We start from the raw sequence: 22,816 nt of genomic DNA, 5'->3' as shown, positions 1-22,816 counted from the left end.
TGCAGCCATGAAGTTAAAAGACACTTGCTCCTTGGAAGAAAAGCTATGACTAACCTAGACAGCATATTAAAAAGCAGAGACATTACTTTGCTGACAAAGGTCCATCTAGTCAAAGGTATGGTTTTTCCAGCAGCCATGTATGGATGTGGTACTTGGACCATACAGAAAGCTGAGCGCCAAAGAATTGATGCTTTTAAACTGTGGTGTTGGAGAAGACTCTTGAGAGTCCCTTGGACTGCAAGGAGATCCAAACAGTCAACCCTAAAGGAAATCAGTCCTGAATATTCATTGGAAGGACTGGTGCTAAAACTGAAACTCCAATACTTTGGCCACCTGATATAAAGAACTGACTCATTGGAAAAGACTGTGATGCTGGGAAAGATTGAAGGCAGGAGAAGGGGACGACAGAGGATGAGATGGTTGGATGGCATTACCGAATCGATGGACATGAGTCTGAGTAAACTCTGGGAGTTGGTGATGGACAAGGGAAGCCTGGCGTGCTGCAGTCCATGGGGCCACAAAGAGTTGGACACGACTGAGCAACTGAACTGAAAGGTTCTTCAGGATCAGGGACTCACCTCAAGTGCATATGCTGGATGGCACTGTTAAATTAAGACATATAATTCATGGTATAACATTCCCATTACAAGAGAGTCTACAGCAGGTGGTTTTCAGGATCAGGATATAAACGTTAACCAACAGTAACCAAACAGTAAACAACAAAAGTCAATGTTGTTTTATCTTTTGTGCTAGAAGCAGCTTCCCAGTGGGTCCTGAGAAATAGTATTAAATGAGAAAGGGATGAGATTGCTTTATGATGATCAAAATGCTCTTCACCCGAAGAGTTGCAGAAGAGATAAAGGTTCCTGTGATGACTTCCAGGCAGACTGCAAGTTGGAAAGATAAAGGCTGACAAATTCTAAAAGTATAAAATCATAATGATATTAAAGGGAACATATAATATCTTATTGTCTAGAATGAGGAGAGGAAGTCAGTATCAAGAAAGTTTATGGTAAAAGAGTGCTGTGCAGAGATGGAATACATAAGTGAAACTCCGCTTTTCATAGTTGGGAGATTTCAAAATAAATTTAACATATTTAGTTAGCTAAGTTTAATGGTTGATACAGACATAAGAGACATCATCTTTCATGTCTACCTTATACATGGAGTGAGATGAGCTGCTGCCTAACCCAATAATGAAAATGTTGACAGGCAGTATTACCAGCAGAAAACCAATTTATCCTATAGTAATGAGCATGTAGAGGCAGTGAGCAATGTTCAAAGTTATTTAAAATTGAAAATAAAGCTGAGAATCTATAAAACTCTACATGCTTACAAATGAAAAAAACTTTTGAAATAGCACTTGAAGAACCAAATCTTGACAGAAATTGACTTCTGTTCATCTGTAAGGGACAAGTTGGAAGAACAAGAAAGATATAGACTATCCTCAAAGACACAGGCATTACTGCAAGTGAAGAACATCCAGTTTCTACACGGCCTAGCTGACAACATTCTCAGCCTGGCACTGTTCAGTTCCATGTCTGAGGTTGAACTGCCTTTAATGTTGTTCAGAGACCTTAGGACAAACATCATACCAATACCCTTAATTTATAATCTGAATAATATTTACCCATTTACTGATTAAAATTTGATTTCTAGTCTTTCCCCTTGAGCATGATTACTGGTAACTTCAGCTCAACATGCAATTCTTTTGTTTATGAAATACTGTTAAGTCCATAAAAAATACTTTTCTCAGAAAATGCAGATGTGCAGTTAACAGTCATCCTATGCAAATCTCAGTGTTATTTTGTTTAACCCTTTAAAGTCATAGGTTGTGACGGGATTAGGATGAATTGATGTCATTCTTTTTTATTTTTTGGCTGTGTTGGGTATCCATTGCTGTGTACACTTTCCTCTAGTTGTGGTGAGCAGGGGCTTCTCATTGTGGTAGCTTCTCTTGTTGTGGAGCATGGGCTCTAGAGCATGCTGGCTTCAGTAGTTTTGGTTTATGGTCTCAATAGTCCCAGGTCCTGGGCTCTAGAGCACAGGTTCAGTAGTTGTGGCTCCTGGGTTTAGTTGCTCTGAGGCATGTAGGATCTTCCTGCACCAGGGATCAAGCCCATGTCTCCTGCATTGGCAGGTGGATTCTTTACCACTGAGCCAGTAGGGAAGCCCGGATTGACATTATTCTTAAACTTGATCATGATAGTAAGTTGAGTGGAACTAAAATCCACTTTTATTACATGAATAACTTTGCATGAAGGTTCACTCATTGTCTTAAGCTATATATGAAAAATTTCAAATATACAAACTAAATATCAAGATCAATGAACCTATTGTTTTAACATCTTTATAAAATAATAACTAAGTCCCAGAACTTTAGAAAAACTCTTGGTTTAGTGGTTCCCAGATTTTTAGATTTCATGAAGCAGTTAAAGTGGGAGCTAATATGAGGCTGTCAACATTTTATTTTGCCAAGAATATTGAAACCAACTAATACTACTAACAATAGTATTTCATAAAACAATACTTCAATACCACAAAAGTAGGGATTAATCATGTAATAAAAATGGAGTTCAAGTTGATTGTTTATCAACCTTTTTTTTCGCCCCTTTAGAGATGCTGAAATTTTAGTTGTGGCCTAGAATTGGGGAACAAATGCCTAACATGCCATTTCATCCAACTGTTCTAATTAAAAGGCTAAGAGGTAGCTTTGCCTGACATCAGTTGGTGTTAAAACTGGGGAGGAAAAGCACAGCTCCTGACAGCCAGTAGAGTAAAATACCCTGAGAGACACCCAAGCATTAAACATGTTGCTAATTAGGAGGAACCTTAACCAATTAGTTAGGACTTCCCTTGTGGCTCAGACGGTAAAGCGTCTGCCTACAATGCAGAAGACCTGGGTTCGATCCCTGGGTCAGGAAGGTCCTCTGGAGAAGGAAATGGCAATCCACTCCAGTACTCTTGCCTGGAAAATCCCATGGATGGAGGAGCACGGTAGGCTAGTCTATGGGGTCGCAAAGAGTCAGACATGACTGAGCGACTTCACTTGGTCACTTAACAAATTAAAAAAGTTATGTATTTATTTGGCTGAGCCAGGTTTTAGTTGCATCGTGGAGATTTTTTAGTTGTGGCATGTGGGACCTTTTACTAATAGTTGCTGTGTGTGAATTCTTAGGTGAGGCATGTGGGATCTAGTTCCTTGGCCAGGGATTGAACCCAGGCCCCCTGCACTGGAAGTGTGGAGTCTTAGCCATTGGACCACCAGGGAAGTCCTACCAATGTTCATCTTAAAATCTTTGATAACTAATATAAAATCAAATAAATGCACCTACTTGGTAGAAAGAATTGGTGTACTGACTGCACCTGTTATAATGTCAAGGAAAATAAATCATAAATTATCATAATATAACCTATGTCATAGATGATATAATCTAAACTGTGAGCTTTTAATTCTATAAAGTGTTTTGTTCTCAATTACACAGTCTATAATAAATGCTTAATAAATATCTGCATGAATAGGTGTGTATCACTCCAAATAGCTGCAAAACAATTTCTTCATAACATTAGAAACTTCCCAACCTGGCAGATTCTTACTGCAGAAATCCATAAAACATAAATGATATAAAGAAAAAAAGATAGTGATGGTATGGGGGAGTCCCACTTGCTTGAACTCTAATCAAAGGAAAAAACAATTAGAAGTTTTAAGTGTTTAAGTGAGAACAGTAACTGTACATAACACCTACTTTACTTTGTAGGTTAGTAACATGAAAAGGTTTTAAAATCCTAAAGGAATTCTAGTTCAAAAGCATGCAATAGAATTTTACATGACCCTGGAACTACACTTATCTAATTAAATGCTACAGTAGATCTGCCTTTCACAATAAAGTGACCATTTCTAATTTTACCATAAACATACTCACCCATTTGAGAATTGGCACTAGTTTTTTTTCTTCTGCTAGCTATAAAAATGCATGACTCATAATTTATCATTTTAAATTCAAAATTAAGACTACAGAAGAATTCACTGGTGGTCCAGTGGTTAGGACTCACAACTTCCACAGGAGGGGGCACGGGCTCAATCCTTTGTCAGGGAACTAAGATCCCACATGCCATGGCCAAAAAAAAAAAAAAAAAAAATACACCTTAGTCTGTTTAAAGGATGTCCTTTCATCAGTAAATCTGGGAGTTCATAGATGTATTTTTCTTTAAAGCAATTCACCTTTAAAAGCATGATCCTATTGCTGACCTAGTCATACTTATTATAAAAAGGGGGGAAGAGGCATGAAAAGATTCACCCTAAGAATTTTTCAGGTAGAATCAGAGTTTGTAGTACCATCACCAAAGGCTCTACCTCTCTGTACACTGGTGCCAATCAAACCCCAGAGACGGTTTTGGATGTAGTAGAAAGGATGGCTTTTATTGCTTTACCAGGCAAAGGGAGACAAACCTGGCTTCACCCTTGAAACACTGTCTCAACTGGAGAGCTTGATGAGGGTTTCTCTAATAGTGGATCAAAGGTGGTCTCTGATAAAATAAGGAACCTAATCTTGATGACTATGCCAAAGCCTTTGACTGTGTGGATCACAATAAACTGTGGAAAATTTTGAAAGAGATGGGAATACCAGACCACCTGACCTTCCTCTTGAGAAATCTGTATGCAGGTCAGGAAGCAACAGTTAGAACTGCACATGGAACAACAGACTGGTTTCCAATAGGAAAAGGAGCACGTCAAGGCTGTATATTGTCACTGTGCTTATTTAACTCATATGCAGAGTACACCATGAGAAATGCTGGGCTGGAGGAATCACAAGCTGGAATCAAGACTGCTGGGAGAAATATCAATAACCTCAGATATGAAGATGACACCACCCTTATGATAGAAAGTAAAGAACTAAAGAGTCTCCTGATGAAAGTGAAAGAGGAGAGTGAAAAAATTGGCTTAAAGCTAAGCATTCAGAAAACTAAGATCACGGCATCTGGTCCCATCACTTCATAGCAAATAGATGGGGAAACAGTGGAAACAGTGGCAGACTTTATTTTGGGGGGCTCCAAAGTTACTGGAGATGGTGACTGCAGCCGTGAAATAAAAAGATGCTTACTCCTTGAAAGAAAAGTTATGACCAACCTAGACAGCATACTAAAAAGCAGAGACATTACTTTGCCAACAAAGGTCCATCTAGTCAAGGCTATGGTTTTTCCAGTAGTCACATATGGATGTGAGAGTTGGACTATAAAGAAAGCTGAGTGCCAAAGAATTGATGCTTTTGAACTGTGGTGTTGGAGAAGACTCTTGAGAGTCCCTTGGACAGCAAAGAGATCCAACAAGTCCATCCTGAAGGAAATCAGTCCTGCATATTCATTGGAAGGACTGATGCTGAAGCTGAAATTCCAATACTTTGGCGAAGAGCTGACTCATTTGAAAAGACCCTGATGCTGGAAAGATTGAAGGCAGTAGGAGAAGGGACGACAGAGGATGAGATGGTTAGATGGCATTACCGACTCGATGGACATGAGTTTGAGTAAACTCTGGGAGCTGGCGACAGACAGGGAGGCCTGGCGTGCTGCAGTCCATGCAATCGCAGAGTCGGAGATGACTGAGCGACTGAACTGAACTGAATCTTGATGAGCTTTTTTGCTTCTTTTAATCTTGCCTCAGGTGATTTCTTGGCTGCTGTTCTCTTAATTTGCAACTGTTCAAATCTACCCTTTGCAACTCGTGGAAGGTCATAATGGCTGGAGTCTTGCCTACAAGAAATGGGGGACAGAAAGGCCTGGGAGAAAGCCCCACAGGGTCCCATTCAGTTTCAGTAACTTTAGATTTTGTGAAGATGTGTCTTGAAGACAAGTTCAACTAAGTCATGTGCACTACTTAAAAACTGGTACACACAATTTTGGGATCAACTCTATCTACTGTAATATACAAGGTAATATGTTAAAAAATACCAATGAGCATATTTAATATAACAACACTGATGTTTGGTTTCACTGACTCCTGTTACTTCCAAGGTAATTCTGGATTCTACATGACTGATTACTACTGTTAACTTTGTCAATTTCCAACTACGTCTTCATATATATATATATAAACTATTCCTGTCATTATCTTCAGTTTTCATATTCTTTTCTAAATCAGCAATGAAATGCAAAGTTACTGGTCTGTCTTTGAAGAATATTACATAAACAAAAACTTGTCTTCAAAGTTTTGCTTTTAAGATTATATAATTTAAAAGAGCATATAATTCTTATTTTTCTCTCCAAAATAGCTTCTTTTGTAACTGCATGCCTGGTGATTGAGAATGAGGAAATAAAAATCTTCCCATGTCTTTGATCTACCCTCATTATCACTATTTCTGCCAAGGATGTGTATTTAGTGTTCAAGAGACTTGGCATTATGTGCTCCAATTCCTTCAGTGTCCCCAGTTCAAGTGCTTGCCACTCCTTGATGAGAATTCTGGAACATAACATTTTAAGACATCCTTCATGACAACTTAAAATCTCTTACTACTTTGATCTAAATTTCGACTATTGGTTTCCTTAATGGATTGATTAAATATCTAGGAAGATGAATACAAAGAAGTTACTGTCTCTTTATTACTGACCTGGCCCATTTATAATTGAATTAACATTCAAAGTTCATTTTGATTGAAAACACAGAAACTGTATTTTCTTAGTATCAGTACTACGATCAAGAAAAAAACCAAGGTCATAATAGGCTTTTCCTAGATTGTCATTAGGAGATTAATGTAGCTTAATCACACCCATTTTACTTTCTAGGCTAAGTAATATTAAATTGTGATTAATTCTTCTTTGAAACTTACAAGTACAATCTGCACATACATGATTTTGAGAATAATTTAATTCGTTAACTTTGACATACAACTATATTCTAATGTCAGTTTTAAATGTAAAGAAACAGATCCTTAAGAGACCAAAATAACCCACAGGCCATGAGATTGGTTTTTTGTTTTTCCTTGTTTCAACAGATGTGCACCACAATGGTTCCACATGTAAGGCAAATGCCGTGAATATGAAAGCTATAGTTTACCACACATCTAGAACCCAGGGGAGGTGAATTAGATGGAAGTGGTAGTCATTCTAATTAAGCAATCAGGAAACATCATGACAAGTTGGTTTGCAGCATCAAAACTGTCCATTTAAGTGTCTTTTTTCTTAATGATCAGAGGTCCCACGTTGTCTCCAGTTTCTTCATTGTGTTTTGTGTGAGATCCATCACATAGTGGGAACTAGGAAGAGAAAGAATGTGAAATGTCTAACTGCAAAATCAGTATTATGTTTGGCAGAGTAGCATGACACTTAATTCACATATATAACATGATAACTCAGTAGATTTTTCTTGGCTACCTTAGAGATGGTTTTCTGAATGAGCATATATAAAGTGTACACACTAAGGAGGAGGAAGAAATTGACTTGTGGATAAAACACAGATCATTAACTGCATTTCCATTTGTGATATCTGCTTATGGATGTGAAAAACCTTCTTTATGTTTATGTACTAGTCATATTTCCTTTCTAGTGAATTGTATCCCTGACCTATCTACTGGAAAGAGTCTAAGTTTATAATTTGTTCAAAATCAATCTGTTCATTATCCTTGCTAATCAACTTTATAGCAATTTTTCACCCCAACCCTTTTTATTTTATTTGTTCATATCCTTAATTTCTCTTTCATACAAATAAGCCAGTATTTCCCTTGTTAACATCCATCATGGAGACTTCTTTCTCCTGGAGATGTGATAAATTTCCATTTGTTTTCAAGATCTCACATTTTAGATAAAACAGACATTTTGGTGTCCAGTGGGAGGAAAGGGGACAAAACTAAATATTTAACACAGTGTTTCCCAAAGTGAGCTCTGCAAACTAAGAAGTCCTGCAAAATATTCTGATTTGGTTTCATTTCATATACAAAAAACGTATACAGTTCTCCTGGTTAACAACATATATTATTATTTTAAAGAGGATCTACTATTAAAAACACACACACATGGGGTGGGAGTTGGGAGGGGTGGTTCAGGAGGGAAAGGACACATGTATACCTGTGGCTGATTCATGTTGACGTATGGCAGAACCAACACAATACTGTAAAGCAATTATTCTCCAATAAAAACACACACACAATTTTAACCTCAAATTTCCCAGGCTGACTGGATTTACAAACAGTTCTTTGATGTCCATTATCTTCATGTTCTGTGGACTGCAATTTGCAAAATGCTGTTCTAATAACAGCACTTAAGAACCTGTTGCTTCCGTATTATTAGAAGTGGTTGCCTCCCAAATTGTTATATCTTTATTTAAAATTTTATCAAAACTAAGTCTACATATAAAGTGCTTATTTATAGGTTCCACACTATCACAGTCATCAGCCTACTTCGAGATAATGACTGTGTTTAAAATTGCTTCAGTATTAGGTAGGGCTGGTTTTCCTTCACATTTCTTCTTTGTCAAAATTTCCGATTTATCGTTTACCTATTTATTCTTCCAAATAAACTTGAGAGTTTTTCAGCCAAGTCCTATTTCTCTTCTGTTCTTCATCCTTAGGTCTCATGCATTTTTCTGATATGAACATTTCTGCTTTATATGTTTTACAGGTATTAAGTATATATTTTCATATCTGACTATTCTTGATATATATCACATATATATAAATATATATTTGTGTGTGTGTGCCTGTATATCACCTGTTTTTTGCAAGTATATCCTTTTTATTGTTAAATGATAAAAATAAGAACTCAACAATGTTTTTAGGTGTTTCTCAGGATTTTACAATTATCAGTAAATTATTTTCTTTCCTTCTATATTTTACCTTTTACTTTTATTTCATGTCAAATGATGATACCTAGAATCTTTGTTTTATTCTTTTTGTCTGGAACATACCTTCACTCTAGAATCTAGCTTCACTGTTTGGTATAAGGTACATTCTTCCACTGAAGGGGCCTATTTAGAAGAGTAAAATGCTAGGAGTCTTGGTCTGAAGAGTAAGATCACCTTATTACTCCATCAAGGAAGTATAATTTTCAGTACCTGAAACCAGACAATGATGGTATATAATCTTTAACCTTGATGAAATGTGTCTAAGACTAAAATAATATTTAGTTGATATTAAAGAAATTCAATTTTAATTTTACTATCTGTATATAATTCTGAGGGGCAGTAAATTAGTTAAAAACTACCTTGAAAAAAACTCAAGGTATCATATTGTAAATTTCTAGATGTAAAATCTATCCTGGGGTAGCAATACAAATGTGATATATATGAAATTTAAATTGTTTCTGTCAATAAGATGTGGCACAGTATATTCATATTACAAACAAGTCCTTGCAGCAAAAAGATGAACTCAAGCTTTCAGGGTTTTCTTGCATGGATGACAAAACAGGCCATACAAAAATCAAATGGAAATGTATTCCACAGCAAAGAACAGCATTTCAAAGTGACATATATTTAATATACAAACACAGGTGATTTTACAGTGAGAAAAAAGGTTTGCATTGTAAAAAAAAAAAAAAAAACCTCCATTTTCATAAATAGGGATTGAAAAATACACACTACTGTATATAAAATAGGTTAACTACTCGGTTAATTTATACAGGCAAAGAAACTAGAGTGGATATACGTATATGTATAACTGATTCACTTTGCTGTAAACTAAGACAACATTGTAAATCAATTATACTTCCCACCCCTCCTCCAAAGGGCTTCCCTTGTGGCTCAGCTGGTAAAGAATCCACCTGCAATGCAAGAGACCTGGGTTTGATCCCTAAGTTGGGAAGATCCCCTGGAGAAGGGAATAGCTACTCACTACAGTATTCTGGCCTGGAGAATTCCATGGACTGTATAGTCCATGGAGTCACAGAGTCAGACACGACTGAGTGACTTTCACTTATGTTTCTCCTCCAGAAAAAAGAAGTGAATAAGTAGATCATGGCTATTTCTTAATTAACTTTTATGCTTTTTTTAAAAAAGTATATAAAGCTTTGAATTCCTTTAAAATGTAAACTCAGGATTCAAAATCATTCTGTTCAGAGGCCAATACATCTTTTAATAGTACTTCCTATATTACCTAATATTAGAATAATTTCCCAAACTTCATGTGAAGATTAGGCATTCTGTATTTATCTATTAGAGATTTCTTATTTTAAGATGATGAAAAGATTCAACTTTTTCTTTTCCAACAAACAACAAAGAGCCAAAATGAGTTATTTCAAGAAAGGATTAGAAATTTCATAATATGCTATATGTATTAATGAAATATATTTATTAAAATTAACTCATATTTCTAAATACAGTATAAACTAAAGAATGGTAATTATTGGCACAAAAATTCAAGTGGCAAATTATCTGACAATATTTATGTTTTTCAGAAAGTGTCTTGTTTCATTTTTTACCTTTCTGTGCAAGAGAAAGAAAACATGTGGTGGATATATACTTTCGAGCATAATCTAGAAAGTACAGCAGTTTTGTATTAAATAATAATATAATGAAAACATGAATTTTATTAGCCCTCTTTCATTTAAAATTTTAAATGTGTTAAAAATGTCAAGCAAAGGGCTGAAATTAAAAAAAAAAAGGTATATTTAATTCAGTTCATGTAGTATTAATACTTAAAAGAATCAGAAAATTGATAAGGAGAAAACATTTAGCTCACAGATGATTCTAAATTTGTTCTAAGATGTCACTGTTTGTTTATTAACAAATCCTGGAGAAAACTTTGAGAATTAAATTGGCTGCATTCTCTGTATGTCCAGAAAATATCCTATCATTTGTTAACCCAATTAGAAAATTACAAATCCCAAACAGCTTTACAACTAGAGAATACAGGGTGTGGAGAAGAGATGGGAATAAATGTTTAGGGGAAAAAATCCTAGAAATCCTTGTTCTCCTCTTGGAAAGTTAGCAAACTTGGCAGGATGTTCATAAGAAAACACAAAACGTGTTTCTTCTTAATGGTTGATTCCCACATCCCAAATTAAGCTGTTTCTGTTTCTAGGGAGATTCAACATGGAGATAAATAAATACTCCTTGAATTATCTACTCTAGTTGCAAAAATTAAAAAAAAAAAAATTGAATCTTCCTTCTCTAAACTTTGTATTTTTAATTAGAGTTTGGATTATAATTTCCAAGGAGGCTGCCTGGGGCAATCTGGCTCATTACCATAAATTGTTCTGAGGAATGAACTTGCTTTGGTTGAGAAAGAAAATAAAAGCAATGAGATCTTTGAGACTACAACAGAGACTATGACATTTTATACCATTCTTATATACTTAACTTGAGCAATGTTAAGCATAAGATAGTAGATATAATAGGAAAATACATAAGAAAAAATTAAGACTTTACAAGACTGTCTTCATATGGATTGGGCAAGCAATGTAACCAATGTTTAGACTATTGTGTCTGTGAGGAAAGGGAGTCAGTGCAACACACCTCTAACCATTAATGGGATGGAGACTTTCCATAATCACACCCCAGGCCCTCAAAACAAAAACAAACCCACCACTAACAAAAAACCCCAACTCAAATTCTGAAGTTGTAAAGCAAAGAAAATGATTCTCCAGTTACATTTCAATTTCAGTTGAGCTCCTGATATGAACTGGCTCATCTTTCCTCTTATTTCTTAGTCTGCTTTCTCCTTCGGTCCTTGTTCAAACTTTCTCCTGGCTACCTAATGGTCACCACATAACTCAGTAAATGATGTAACCTATTTGAGGTGCGTAAGGGGCTCCCGAGTGGCTCAGAGGTTAAAGCGTCTGCCTGGAATGCGGGAGACCCGGGTTCGATCCCTGGGTCAGGGAAGATCCCCTGGAGAAGGAAATGGCACCCCACTCCAGTGCTCTTGCCTGGAGAATCCCATGGAGGGAAGAGCCTTGTAGGCTACAGTCCATGGGGTCACAAAGAGTCGGACACGACTGAGCAACTTCACTTTCACTTTCAGTGGGTGGGAATCTAGTAAGACTGCTGAACACTGTTCCTTTGATATCAAGGTTCCCTCACCTTGTTTCGAAAGACTATTTCTTGTTAAGGGCGAATCTCAAATCATTGCTTGTACTTTTGTTTCCTTCCAGTCTCTTACCACTGTCTCAGATGGGATTTCTCCCTGTAGTTGTTTTAAAATCATTTCCTTTGTATTGGCTCCTTTTTCTCTCACTTTACTTAGGGATAGCCCTTTTGTGAAATACTATGAAACAGGCCAGTTTCTGAAGAGCAGAGGCCACACCAGGGGGTCGGGGTGTGGGTGGGAAGAGAGGAGGAATGAAGCATGTTAAAAGCATGTAATTTCTGAACATGACTAAGAGATCTGATTCATTAGGTCTGAGAAAACTGCTCAAAATGTTAGAAACACACAACAGGTTACTAGTGACTGTACCTTAAGAATGAATTAGAGGGGAGATGGACAAATTAAGAGTATGGGATTAACAGATACAAACTACCACACATAAAAAATAGATAAGCAACATGGATTTACTATATAGCACAGAGAATTATATCCAATATCTTGTAATAACCTATAATGGAATATAATCAGCAAAAAAAAAAAAAGAAAAAAAAACCCCAAAACTGAATCACTACACTGTACACCTGAAACTTACATTTTTTTTAAACTTTTTATTTTGTATTGGGGTATAGCTGATTAACAAGCAATGTTGTGATAGTTTCAGGTGAACAGCAAAGGGACCCAGCCAAACATATACACTGAAACTTAAACAATATTGTAAATTAACTATACTTTGATAAAAAAAGAATGAATTAAAATTGAATTAGTTTATATCACATGAAACTTTTTTTTTTTTGGATAGGAGCTTAAATTTTGTCATATTATTAATATTATAAAAACTCATTTATATGAAGAAAAACTACTGAATAAAAACTCAATATAGCCATCTAATCAAAGTTATCAGTTATAGGCCTTCTGTGCATAGACATGTAAATATATGACTTGGCACCTGTGTGACAACCTTAAAGAACCTCAGGAATGTGCGGAGTTTTCAAAAATTTCTGGAGAACAAGCACATCCACTAATTTGAAAAGCATTCAAAGTGATCTCTGAATCCACTCATGGGGGAATAAAAAGTGCCGAAGCTTCAGTGAAAATTCAGAACAGACAAATCATAGATGCAAAAAGGATTAATAATGACATAAAAGACAAGCTTAAAAAGAAGACATTGAGAAAACTGAAACATTTAACCCATTAGCTTGTGTCCATTTGTGATTTTTCCTGAAATACTTGAGATCTTAGTTTGTAAAAGCCCATATTTGCTTTATTGACCCTTTGTTGCTGTTGTTCAGTTGCTTAGTCATGTCCGACTATTTGTGACCCCATGGACTGCAGCATGCCAGGCTCCTGTCCTTTACCACCTCCTGGAGTTTGCTCAAGTTCATGTCCATTGAGTTGGTGATACTATCTAACCATCTCATCCTATGCCACACCTTTTTCCTTTTGCCTTCAGTCTTTCCCAGTATCAGGGTTAATTTCAATGAGTTGTGTCTTTGTATAACATGGCCAAAGTATTGCAGCTTCAGTTTCAGCATCCATCTTTCAAATGAATCTTTAGGGTTGATTTCCTTTAGGATCAACTGGTTAGATCTCCTTGCAGTCCAAACACCCAAGCAAAGCAAACACTCTTTACTTAGCTTCACTCAAGCAGTCATCGTATTTTTCTTTCCATGCAGTGTCATATTTACACATTCATACTATAATCAACTTGGACACAGCTCCTGTTCTAATTATTCTGTTCAAATGATGCCAAAAGGTCAATTGCCTAATTGCTTAACCCCATAGTCTTAGTTTAATAGTCTATTCACCTCCTTGTCTTTTGCACACACTGATGTTCATAACAAAATCTTCTTTGAAACTTTTCCCTTTTTCATTCTGAAGCCATGATATTATTAGTTTTCATTTAACTCTGGTGTCCATTTCATCTCCTTTTTTTGACTCTTTTTCCTTTTTAGAAGACACAGAAAATTCTCCAAAGACTTCTTACTTAGCCCTTGCTTGATTTTCATCTGTACCAAGGATCTGCTGCATTCCTACACTTGGCTCACAGTTCTGCTGATTGCTATCTCCAACCCTGATGTCTCAACTTTAGTCCCACACTTCAGACTGCTGTATGTTTCTATTCAAATGTTACCTCAATGTCACTCTTTGAAATTGCACTTATCATTGGTGTCCTGAAAAATCAGCCATTCATTCTGAATTCCTTATTTCCATTGATCGCACCATCTGGTCTAACCCTACGATCCTATCTTAAGCAAGACACTTCAGTGAGCTTCAGTTTTCCTCCCTCAGTCTTCCACACAAATCATTCACAGCTAATCCTTCCTTCACTGGCTAATCCTTCCTTCAAAATGTTTCATATATCTGTTCGTTTTTCTTCATTCCCCACAGTGAGCACTCTGGTTTAAGTATAACTTTATGTCTGAACTCCCTGACAGGGAGCTCCCCCATGTCAGGAGGCAAACTCCTTTCGAAGGTGAAACAGGAGGGAAAGGCGCAGGGCACAATCTTTAAAAGAATGATGTAGCCTAAGGACACGACATAAACTGATTAGAACCAAACAGGTCCAAGACGGCAAACAAGTCGACTTCCACTAGAACTTAAGCCTCCATATAAGATCATTGGAATACTGGGCTCTAGTCCCTACCACATGGGCTACAGTCCCAAGCAGGGTTCTGGCTGGGTTCGAGACCCTGCACACAGGTTCAACTCCCAGTTTGAGGTGAACTGTTTCCTTGGTACTTAAGATTTTTGATTCAGACTTATTCTTTTGAGGAAGCAGGTACAAGGATCAGACTAGAGTCTTCATTGATTCATCTTCCCAGGGGGCAATTGAATTCCTATGGATATCACTATGTCTTTCCAGAAAATTCGAGCCCACAGTGTAACAAGCTCTTTCATTTAAAGCACTCATAGTGCACCAACTGTACATATTTATGACACCTGCTGTTTCACTATTTCAAGTGTTCTCATGTATGTATCTAGTAATAGAAGCTAAATGAACTATTTTAGATCACTGACTAAAGAATCAATACAACTCTGGACTTAGAAATTCCTTAATTTCTAAAGATATTACTTTTTGTATCTTGGTGAGCAACTAGAGAATGAAACCTATTATAGGTGTTAATTAAAAAAAAAAAACACAAATCTAGACTATAGAATATTATTGAGGATTATTTTCTAGCAACCTCAAGAGTACGTATAAACAATCCCACACTCCAAATGAACAGTGCTCTTGTGAAGGAACAATTTGTTGTAATGGGACTATTAATTTTTGGTTCATATTCCTTATGTTCATCAAGCAGTTTTCAAACAGAATGACATAATCTAAGTGGTGTGTCACCACTGGATTATACAACATCAACTGCAGCCAGAGAAAGGGGTAAGTAGAATATGCTTTCCAGTACCTGGTATGTGACTTTTTCCTTATCTGCAATATGTAATTTGTGATAATGGCTTTCCACTGTGGGACGAGGTCCCTGATACAACATGGTTTCAGAAGTAGATACAACATGGTTTCAGAAGTAGATACATCGTTTTTATTGTCTATGTTCTTAGGCCTCATAGTATCAAACCTATTTTATTTAAATGCTAAATAGTGGCAGTACACACAGTATGCCATCATATTTCTCTAAATATACCAGAAATTCTGAAGTCATTCAATGTATGAAGCTTTTCAAGATGACCTTAGAAGAACATTTTACCATCTTTAGATCACTAGCTGTCATCATTATCTAGAAGCTGCAGGTATCACAGAGATACTTCCAAATGGAACTTAATAAAATGCAATTCTCACAAAAGAAAAAAAGATACAAAAAAATCTTGTGTTAGATATTTAAATATAGGAGTTGCAGCTTAAAGAAAGCTTAGGATACAGGGTCAGTACATATGTACTAGGTAAGAAATCTTCAGGGGCAATTTTCTAATAGTTTCTCTTGATATTTCTTTCTTTTTTTTTAAACTAGCATTTAATTTTTATTTATTAAAAAAAAACTTATTTTCTATTGAGGTATAAAGTAAAGACTCAGTCATGTCTGACTCTTTGCGACCCCATGGACTGTATAGTCCATGGAATTCTCCAGGCCAGAACACTGGAGTGGGTAGTAGCCTTCTCCAGGGGATCTTCCCAACCTAAGGATTAAACCCAGGTCTCCTGCATTGTAGGCAGATTCTTTACCAGCTGAGCCACAAGAGAAGCTCAAGAATACTGGAATGGGTAGCCTATCCCTTCTCCAGGGGATCTTTCTGACCCAGGAATTGAATCCAGGTCTCCTACGCTGCAGGAGGATTCTTTACCAACAGAGCTACTAGCTAATTAACAAACAATGTCGTGATAGTTTCAGATGAATCTCTAGATATTTCCAAAACTTATCCTAGAATCCAGGAGCTTGAAATCCCAAGAGGAGAGAGAGAGGAAAAAAAAAAAGACCTATTTCTCTTTGTATTTATTTATTAGTTTATTTAATTTTTTGTTTCTCTTTTTATTTAGGCTGCATACTCCTTTTCCTGGGATAGTGGACACTAAGACACACTTGGGGAGGAAATTCTAAACATAAGCAAAGGAATTTTTCCTTCTTCTTTGGCAAAGAATATGGTTACAATCACCTAACTCAACAAGGGTGTGATGTAACTTTACTGCATGTTGGTTATACATTTCAGTAAATATATTCCTGAAGAGTACACAGAAAATAGAGAAAACAGAGATTCCATTAAAAAGAGAAAGAAAAGAAGAAGGGATGGTGGTGCTGGTGGTGTAGTTGCTAAGTTGTGTCTGATTCTTGAGACCCTATGGACTGCAGCCCACCAGACTCCTCCGTCCATGGGACTTTCCAGGCAAAAATACTGGAATGGGTTGCCATTTCATTCTCCAAGGGATCATCCCGATCCAAGGACTCCAGGTCTCCTGCATTTCAGGTGGATTCTTTACCGATTGAGACACCAGGGAAGCCCAAAGAACAGATATCTTAACAATTCATGGTGATGCCAGCTTGACAGAATAGTTTAAAAAGAAATGTTACATTAAAAATGACATTGACATAAAGGACTTGTTTCTCTTACCTTTTTGGACCTCCAACAACGGCAGTACACAGCTTTATCTCCCAAATCCTCCATATCAAAAGCATGTACTACCTTGGGGTTATCTTTCTGGATGTGAGGGTTTACCATAGATTTGTTGCGATGATCTTTAACATAAAATCTTTTGTAAGCTAGATAACCAATTGCAGCTGTTCCAGCAGCAATGGTAACAGCTGCGATCCATTCAACTAGAATAGGGAAGGAAAACAGGAATAATTATCAAAACCAAAATGCATACTAATAATCTAACAAGAACATTCAGGAAATCCAAGTTTTGAGTATTAAGTATCCCAACAGTCAAAGGTTTTTAATGTTAATAAAATGATCAAAACACACTGGTGTAGTGGTCCCTTGTTAAAACTTTCCCCAGCCCTTATGGAGGCAATTGCATATTTTCTATTGAGTGATGTTAGCTAAATTAAGATAGAAGAGAAACTTAAAAATTATTTCATGGTTGGAGAAGGAAAAACAAAGCTTAGTAATCATTTAAAAGTGTTCATAAACAGATTTAAAGTAACCTGTGAGCCTGCACATTGCTTAAAAAAAAAGCAAAAAAAACTGATACATAACAAAATTCAGATTACAAATAAGGCCATAAAAATTCAGATTACAAACAAGAACCCCTTATCCCTCTTACTATCAGGAGGTGATTATGTTAACAAAATGACTCATCAGAGTTCATTTAAACAGGTCCTATAGTCATTTAAAAAGGAATAACTTCAAAGAGAAATGCTATCCAAAGAAAAAGCAAGAAAGGACAAAATTAAACCAAGCCTTAATATTAAACATTCAAAGGAATATATCCAGCAGTATTCTGGTCTTCAAGTCATGCAAATTTTTTTTGTTTTTTAATTTCAAAGTGTCTCATTAAAATAAAAACCAGAATATACTAATTTCATAGAAAATATAATTAATATAATTAGTTAGATTCTCCTTTAATAAATTCTAAATTTCCATGATCCAGTAGTGGATGATCTGAATTCTCTACAAATTCATTTTAAATTTAATGACTGTTTGTATGGCTGAGTCCCTTCACTATTCACCTGAAACTATCACAACATTGTTAATAGACTAAACCTCAATACAAAATGTTTTCAGTGTTAAAAAAAAAAAATAAAAAAATAAAAAAAAATGACATTTTCCTGCCCAATTATTTGCTTGACTAATAGGACATCTATTTATTCTTTTTTAAAGTAGCTTTTCAAGGATCCTTTGGAAATCCAAGCACTTAACAACTACCCCAGTTCCAGAGAATTGTGGAGAGAAGAGGGTGCTGCATAGTCTGGTTAGCCTCAGCCTCAGAGGAGAGTTGTCTAGTCCCAGCATGGAGTGGACTGCAGGAAAAAGTTGAACAGGGGTCAGGATAAACACACTGGACTGCGTCCCAGCATTTCCTGAGTCAGATCTTCTCAGTGTTTGAAATAAGTTCCCAGACTATCAAATAAAGCCCTAGAGAGATAAGTACAAAAAACACATTCCAAAGCCAAATAAAAACATAAAATGAATAATTAACTGTATGGCTTACTTGCACTACTGAGTCAAATTTCTTATTGTACTAATGTGAGTAATCACTGAATCTAATTGTATCTTATATAAAATTGGAGCTCATTCTTACAAAACTCTAATGGAAGGAAATAACCATTCTCCCACTTAGTTCCTTTTATCTTAGTCTTCTCTTCTAGCTTGTTTAATAATTTAGTTTTTATCAAGTGTTTCTAATTAGCATGTTCCTTGGCTCCTGTTTTCAACCACAGTATTTTTATCTGCGAAAAAATTTAGTTTGTTTTTCTGGCAACGTAACCCTTCTATTCCTCCCTGCTATAATCCCCTAAAACAAACATTAACTTTATGCCCTTCCCATGTGCTGCATGACTGCGAAAAGTTAATAAGTCATTTGACAGCTTCAAACCTTTGGCCTCATTGAAAGATATTTTCAGCTACACACCTTGTATAGATTTGTCTTGAATGCTATATTTCATTAATCAAAAATTGTTAAAAAATTTCTTTATTACAAACGTTTTTTTTTTCCCTCAGTGATAAAGGATATATATTTTTTGTTTTTGGTTCCACTGTGCATCTTATGGGATCTTAATTCCCTGACCAGGGATTGAACCCAGGCCCATGGCAATAAAGGCATGGACTCCTAACCTCTGGATTGCCGGAGAGTTCCCTGCCTTGAATTTTACCTGCTTCATAGTATCATTCTGTGGCAACTCCAAGCAGGGCTGACACTAGCTCTGATTTCTAGTTTGATTCAAGATCTTCCTTTCTGATGCATTTTTTCAATCATGGAATTCCCTTAATAAAATGTCAGGAGGTATGGGAATCCATGTCTTAGCTAAGGGAAAGCCACTCTGAATAGCTAATTACCCATCACAAAATGGGCTAAAATAGAGCTTCGAAGGTATATATTCAATTATGTCTTCTGAATGCTGAATCCTTAGGGCAAACTTAAAAGTGGGAAACAGCCAAAAGACTGAAATAAAATAATTCCCTAAATGCCGTTGATCTTAGTTACTACTTACTTTGGAGGTGAAATTTGAAGTATTGCTAACATACTTGTTCTAATGGCACCTACATATTATATAAATGTCTGAGACTGAAAAACAACTACAATTGGCTAGGATTAATTTGTCTCAAAACATGTACTCTGTTAACCTAACCCAAGGAGGGTCACTTATGACAGTATATAAATTTCACGGCACCATATGTGTGCTAGGGAAATGGCTTTGCATTTGCTCCAATGAGTTTGATAGAATCATAGAGTTAGATAAGGTCTTAAGAAAACAACTTCCATCCCTCCCTCCTTCCCAAATTCTAATTCTCTAACCTCATTAGAGACAGATGTAAAAGTTCCCAGAATAAGAAAAATGTTGCTGTTTTATCATTTCATTACTGCAGCCTGAATCAGTCTTTCTGGCAAAAAGCTATGGATGCCATTGGCAACTCTAGGGAAAAGAGAGAAAAGGAAACTATACGGAGATAGATGAGAATAATGATGGATTCCAAAGTCAACAATTACAATGGACAAAGAATTGAAAACCGAAGACAGTAAACAGATAAAAGCAATAAGCAAAACCCAAGTAACATTTAGTTCTTGATAGTGTATACATCTATGAACAACAGACACAATCTCAGGGTAAACAAGGGATTTTATCAAGACCTAATTTCTAAAGATATTTCAGTTGGCACCTTTCAGACATTCTTTCAAAATTGGGGTCCAGAAATATCCTGAGCTTCATTTCTGCCTCTTCTAGTTATCCTTACTTCCCTTTTTTGTGCGCCTCTCTCAATGTAAGTAATGCTATAGTTAGATCAAATCCTTCCTTTGCTTAACCATGCTTTCTATCTACACAATTATCACATATGCCAATATAGAAAATACAAAAAATACATTTTTAAATAATCCTTCTCTTTCTTACTCTTCCCTTGGCTTACATTCTTTGTATATAATCTTTGGTTTTCTTAGTATTAACTACAGGTAGAGAAAACATCAACTTGTTCCCAAATCCCATACCCTCATTTATAACTCATTTCTTAACTTTTCTTTACTGTGGGAATCATTTGCTTTAACCCAAGACAGAAATCTCACCCTGCTTCTTTTCCTTTAGCCCCTTTTCGGCCCCAAACTGTTCTCTCCTAACCAGTGTCAACTGCCATGGAATCAGAATGTACCCTCCACCTCAGGAGAGGGGGAGGGGAGCTGTGCTTAAGTCTCTGCCTTTCTTGGGTCTCTCTCAGATCTGTAGGATATGCCTGGTAATGTTTTTCTTTCCAGGACCAGTGTACAGGCAGTGTCCAATGTTAGTTTAATAAAAAGATATAACAGATTTATAATTTGAATTTGCTACTCCATCTGTCCATCCTACTATCACATTGCTCTCATAAAAATGACTTCTCTTTGGCCTCGTCTTATCCTTCAGTATCAAAGTGTGGAATTCAAATACTTCCTGAGATTAAAAATAAAACTTCATTATGGAATGCTTCAGATCAACATAGAAAATAGTGTAATGAACTCCCACTTACCCTCACTCAGCTCCAACAAATATCAATTCTCTGCCAATCTTGTTTCATCGAGAGCTCCCAAGTCCCTTCATTATTTATTGCTTATAACCTATAGGAGCTTCATTATATATTGCTTATAACCTATAGGAGCTATCTCCTTTATTTGCAGTATGATCTGCACATTCCTTCTCAGATAAAAAACAAATCCTTTAAATGACTCGATAAATCTATTGAACCCAAGCAGTATTTTTATATGTTGAGATTAAATGGAATGGAAAATTAGTTAGTTTCAATAAAAGAGACAACAATATAACAGTCAGAGGATTAGTTTTGGTTACATGCATTGTAGTGGTGGTGGCTTCCCTGATGGTTCAGTCGGTAAAAAAATCCCCCTGCAACATAGGAGACCAGGGTTGGAAAGATTCCCTGGAGAAGGAAATGGCAACCACTCCAGTATTCTTGCCTAGAAAATCCCATGGACAGAGGAGTCTGGAGGGCTACAGTCCATGGGGTCCCAAAAAGTCAAACACCACTTGGTAACTAAACCACCACCTCCATTGTAGTGCTCAGGGTTTGGGTTACATAACAAAGCACCAGGCAGATAGCCTAACACCTATTTTAAAGTAGAAGGAAAGGGATTAAAGATGAGAGCAGATTCAATGAGTTTTAGAGATATAGAGGAGCAAGAAGTTTAGTAAACTTCCTAGAAGTCATCTATTGGGTATGAAGAAGAGTCATTTGAGAACGGGGACTCTGTAGCAGTGAAAGCTGCTTAATGTTTCTTATAGTTTCTAAAACTGCAATAAATATTTGGTGTCCTATAAAAAGGGGCTTTTCAGGTGGCACCAGTGATAAAGACTCTGCCTGCTAATGCAGGAGATGCAAGAGTTTCGGGTTCAATCCCTGGGTCAGGAAGATCTCCTGGAGTAGGAAATGGCAACCCACCCCAGTATTCTTGCCTGGAAAATTTCATGGACAGAGAAGTCTATCAAGCTATAGTCCATGGGGTCACAAAGAATTGGACATGGACACATACAAACACACACTCACAGACATTACATAAAAAGTTTGGTATAAGAATGTCAATTATACATCAGTAAAGAAAAAAAGTGGGTACCAAAAACCATGTCTCTGACTGGGATTGTTGGATTACAATTCCAATTACTCATCCTCACTGCCTCCATCAGATTCATGTCCTGACCTGATCTGCATTCATTTTATTTCTAGCCCAACCATTATTTTTTAAAATGTATTTTATTATTCTTATTGTAATTTATTTATTTAATTTTTGGGTGAGGCGAGTGGCATACAGGGTCTTAGTTCTCCGACCAAGGACGGATCCCAGGACCCCTGCATTGGAAGTGAGTGAGTGACATTTGCTCAGTCATGTCTGACTCTTCGCAACCCCACGGACTGTAGTCTGCCAGGCTCTTCTGTCCATGGAATTCTCCAGGCAAGAATACTGGAGTGGGTTTCCATTTTCTTCTCTAGGGGATCTTCCCGACCCAGGGATCAAACACGGGTCTCCTGCATTGCAGGCGGATTCTTTACCATCTGAGCCACCCCAGCAGCTTACTATTAAGAGACACTTCTAAGTATAAAGATAGGTCAACTTAAAAAGTATCAGCAGATACATGCTTGACTTTATCTTATATCTATAGACAATACATTAGAATATGTAATGAATCCACATACCTTTTCCAAAGGAATACCTGAAACAGAAGTAGCAA

At 36.5% G+C, this 22,816-nt stretch overlaps 1 protein-coding gene across 1 annotated transcript in view; it reads right to left on the bottom strand.

The window, feature by feature from the left end:
• Window positions 1–6,841: 6,841 nt before the first annotated feature.
• CISD1 (CDGSH iron sulfur domain 1) overlaps window positions 6,842–22,816 on the bottom strand; it is an 18,053-nt gene continuing 2,078 nt past the window's right edge. Inside the window, exons 2-3 of the mRNA XM_010839642.1 lie at window positions 17,064–17,269; window positions 6,842–7,247 (exon numbers count right to left, since the gene is read on the bottom strand). Coding sequence (XP_010837944.1) covers window positions 7,158–7,247; window positions 17,064–17,269 — 296 coding nt within the window. The 3' untranslated portion in view covers window positions 6,842–7,157. The remainder of the gene's footprint in view (window positions 7,248–17,063; window positions 17,270–22,816) is intronic.

The sequence above is a fragment of the Bison bison genome, unplaced genomic scaffold (assembly GCF_000754665.1).
Source record: "Bison bison bison isolate TAMUID 2011002044 unplaced genomic scaffold, Bison_UMD1.0 scf7180017864126, whole genome shotgun sequence".
NCBI lineage: Eukaryota > Metazoa > Chordata > Mammalia > Artiodactyla > Bovidae > Bison > Bison bison.
The sequence above is the reverse complement of the archived record's forward strand: the minus strand, read 5'-3'. Positions and strand labels throughout refer to the sequence as shown.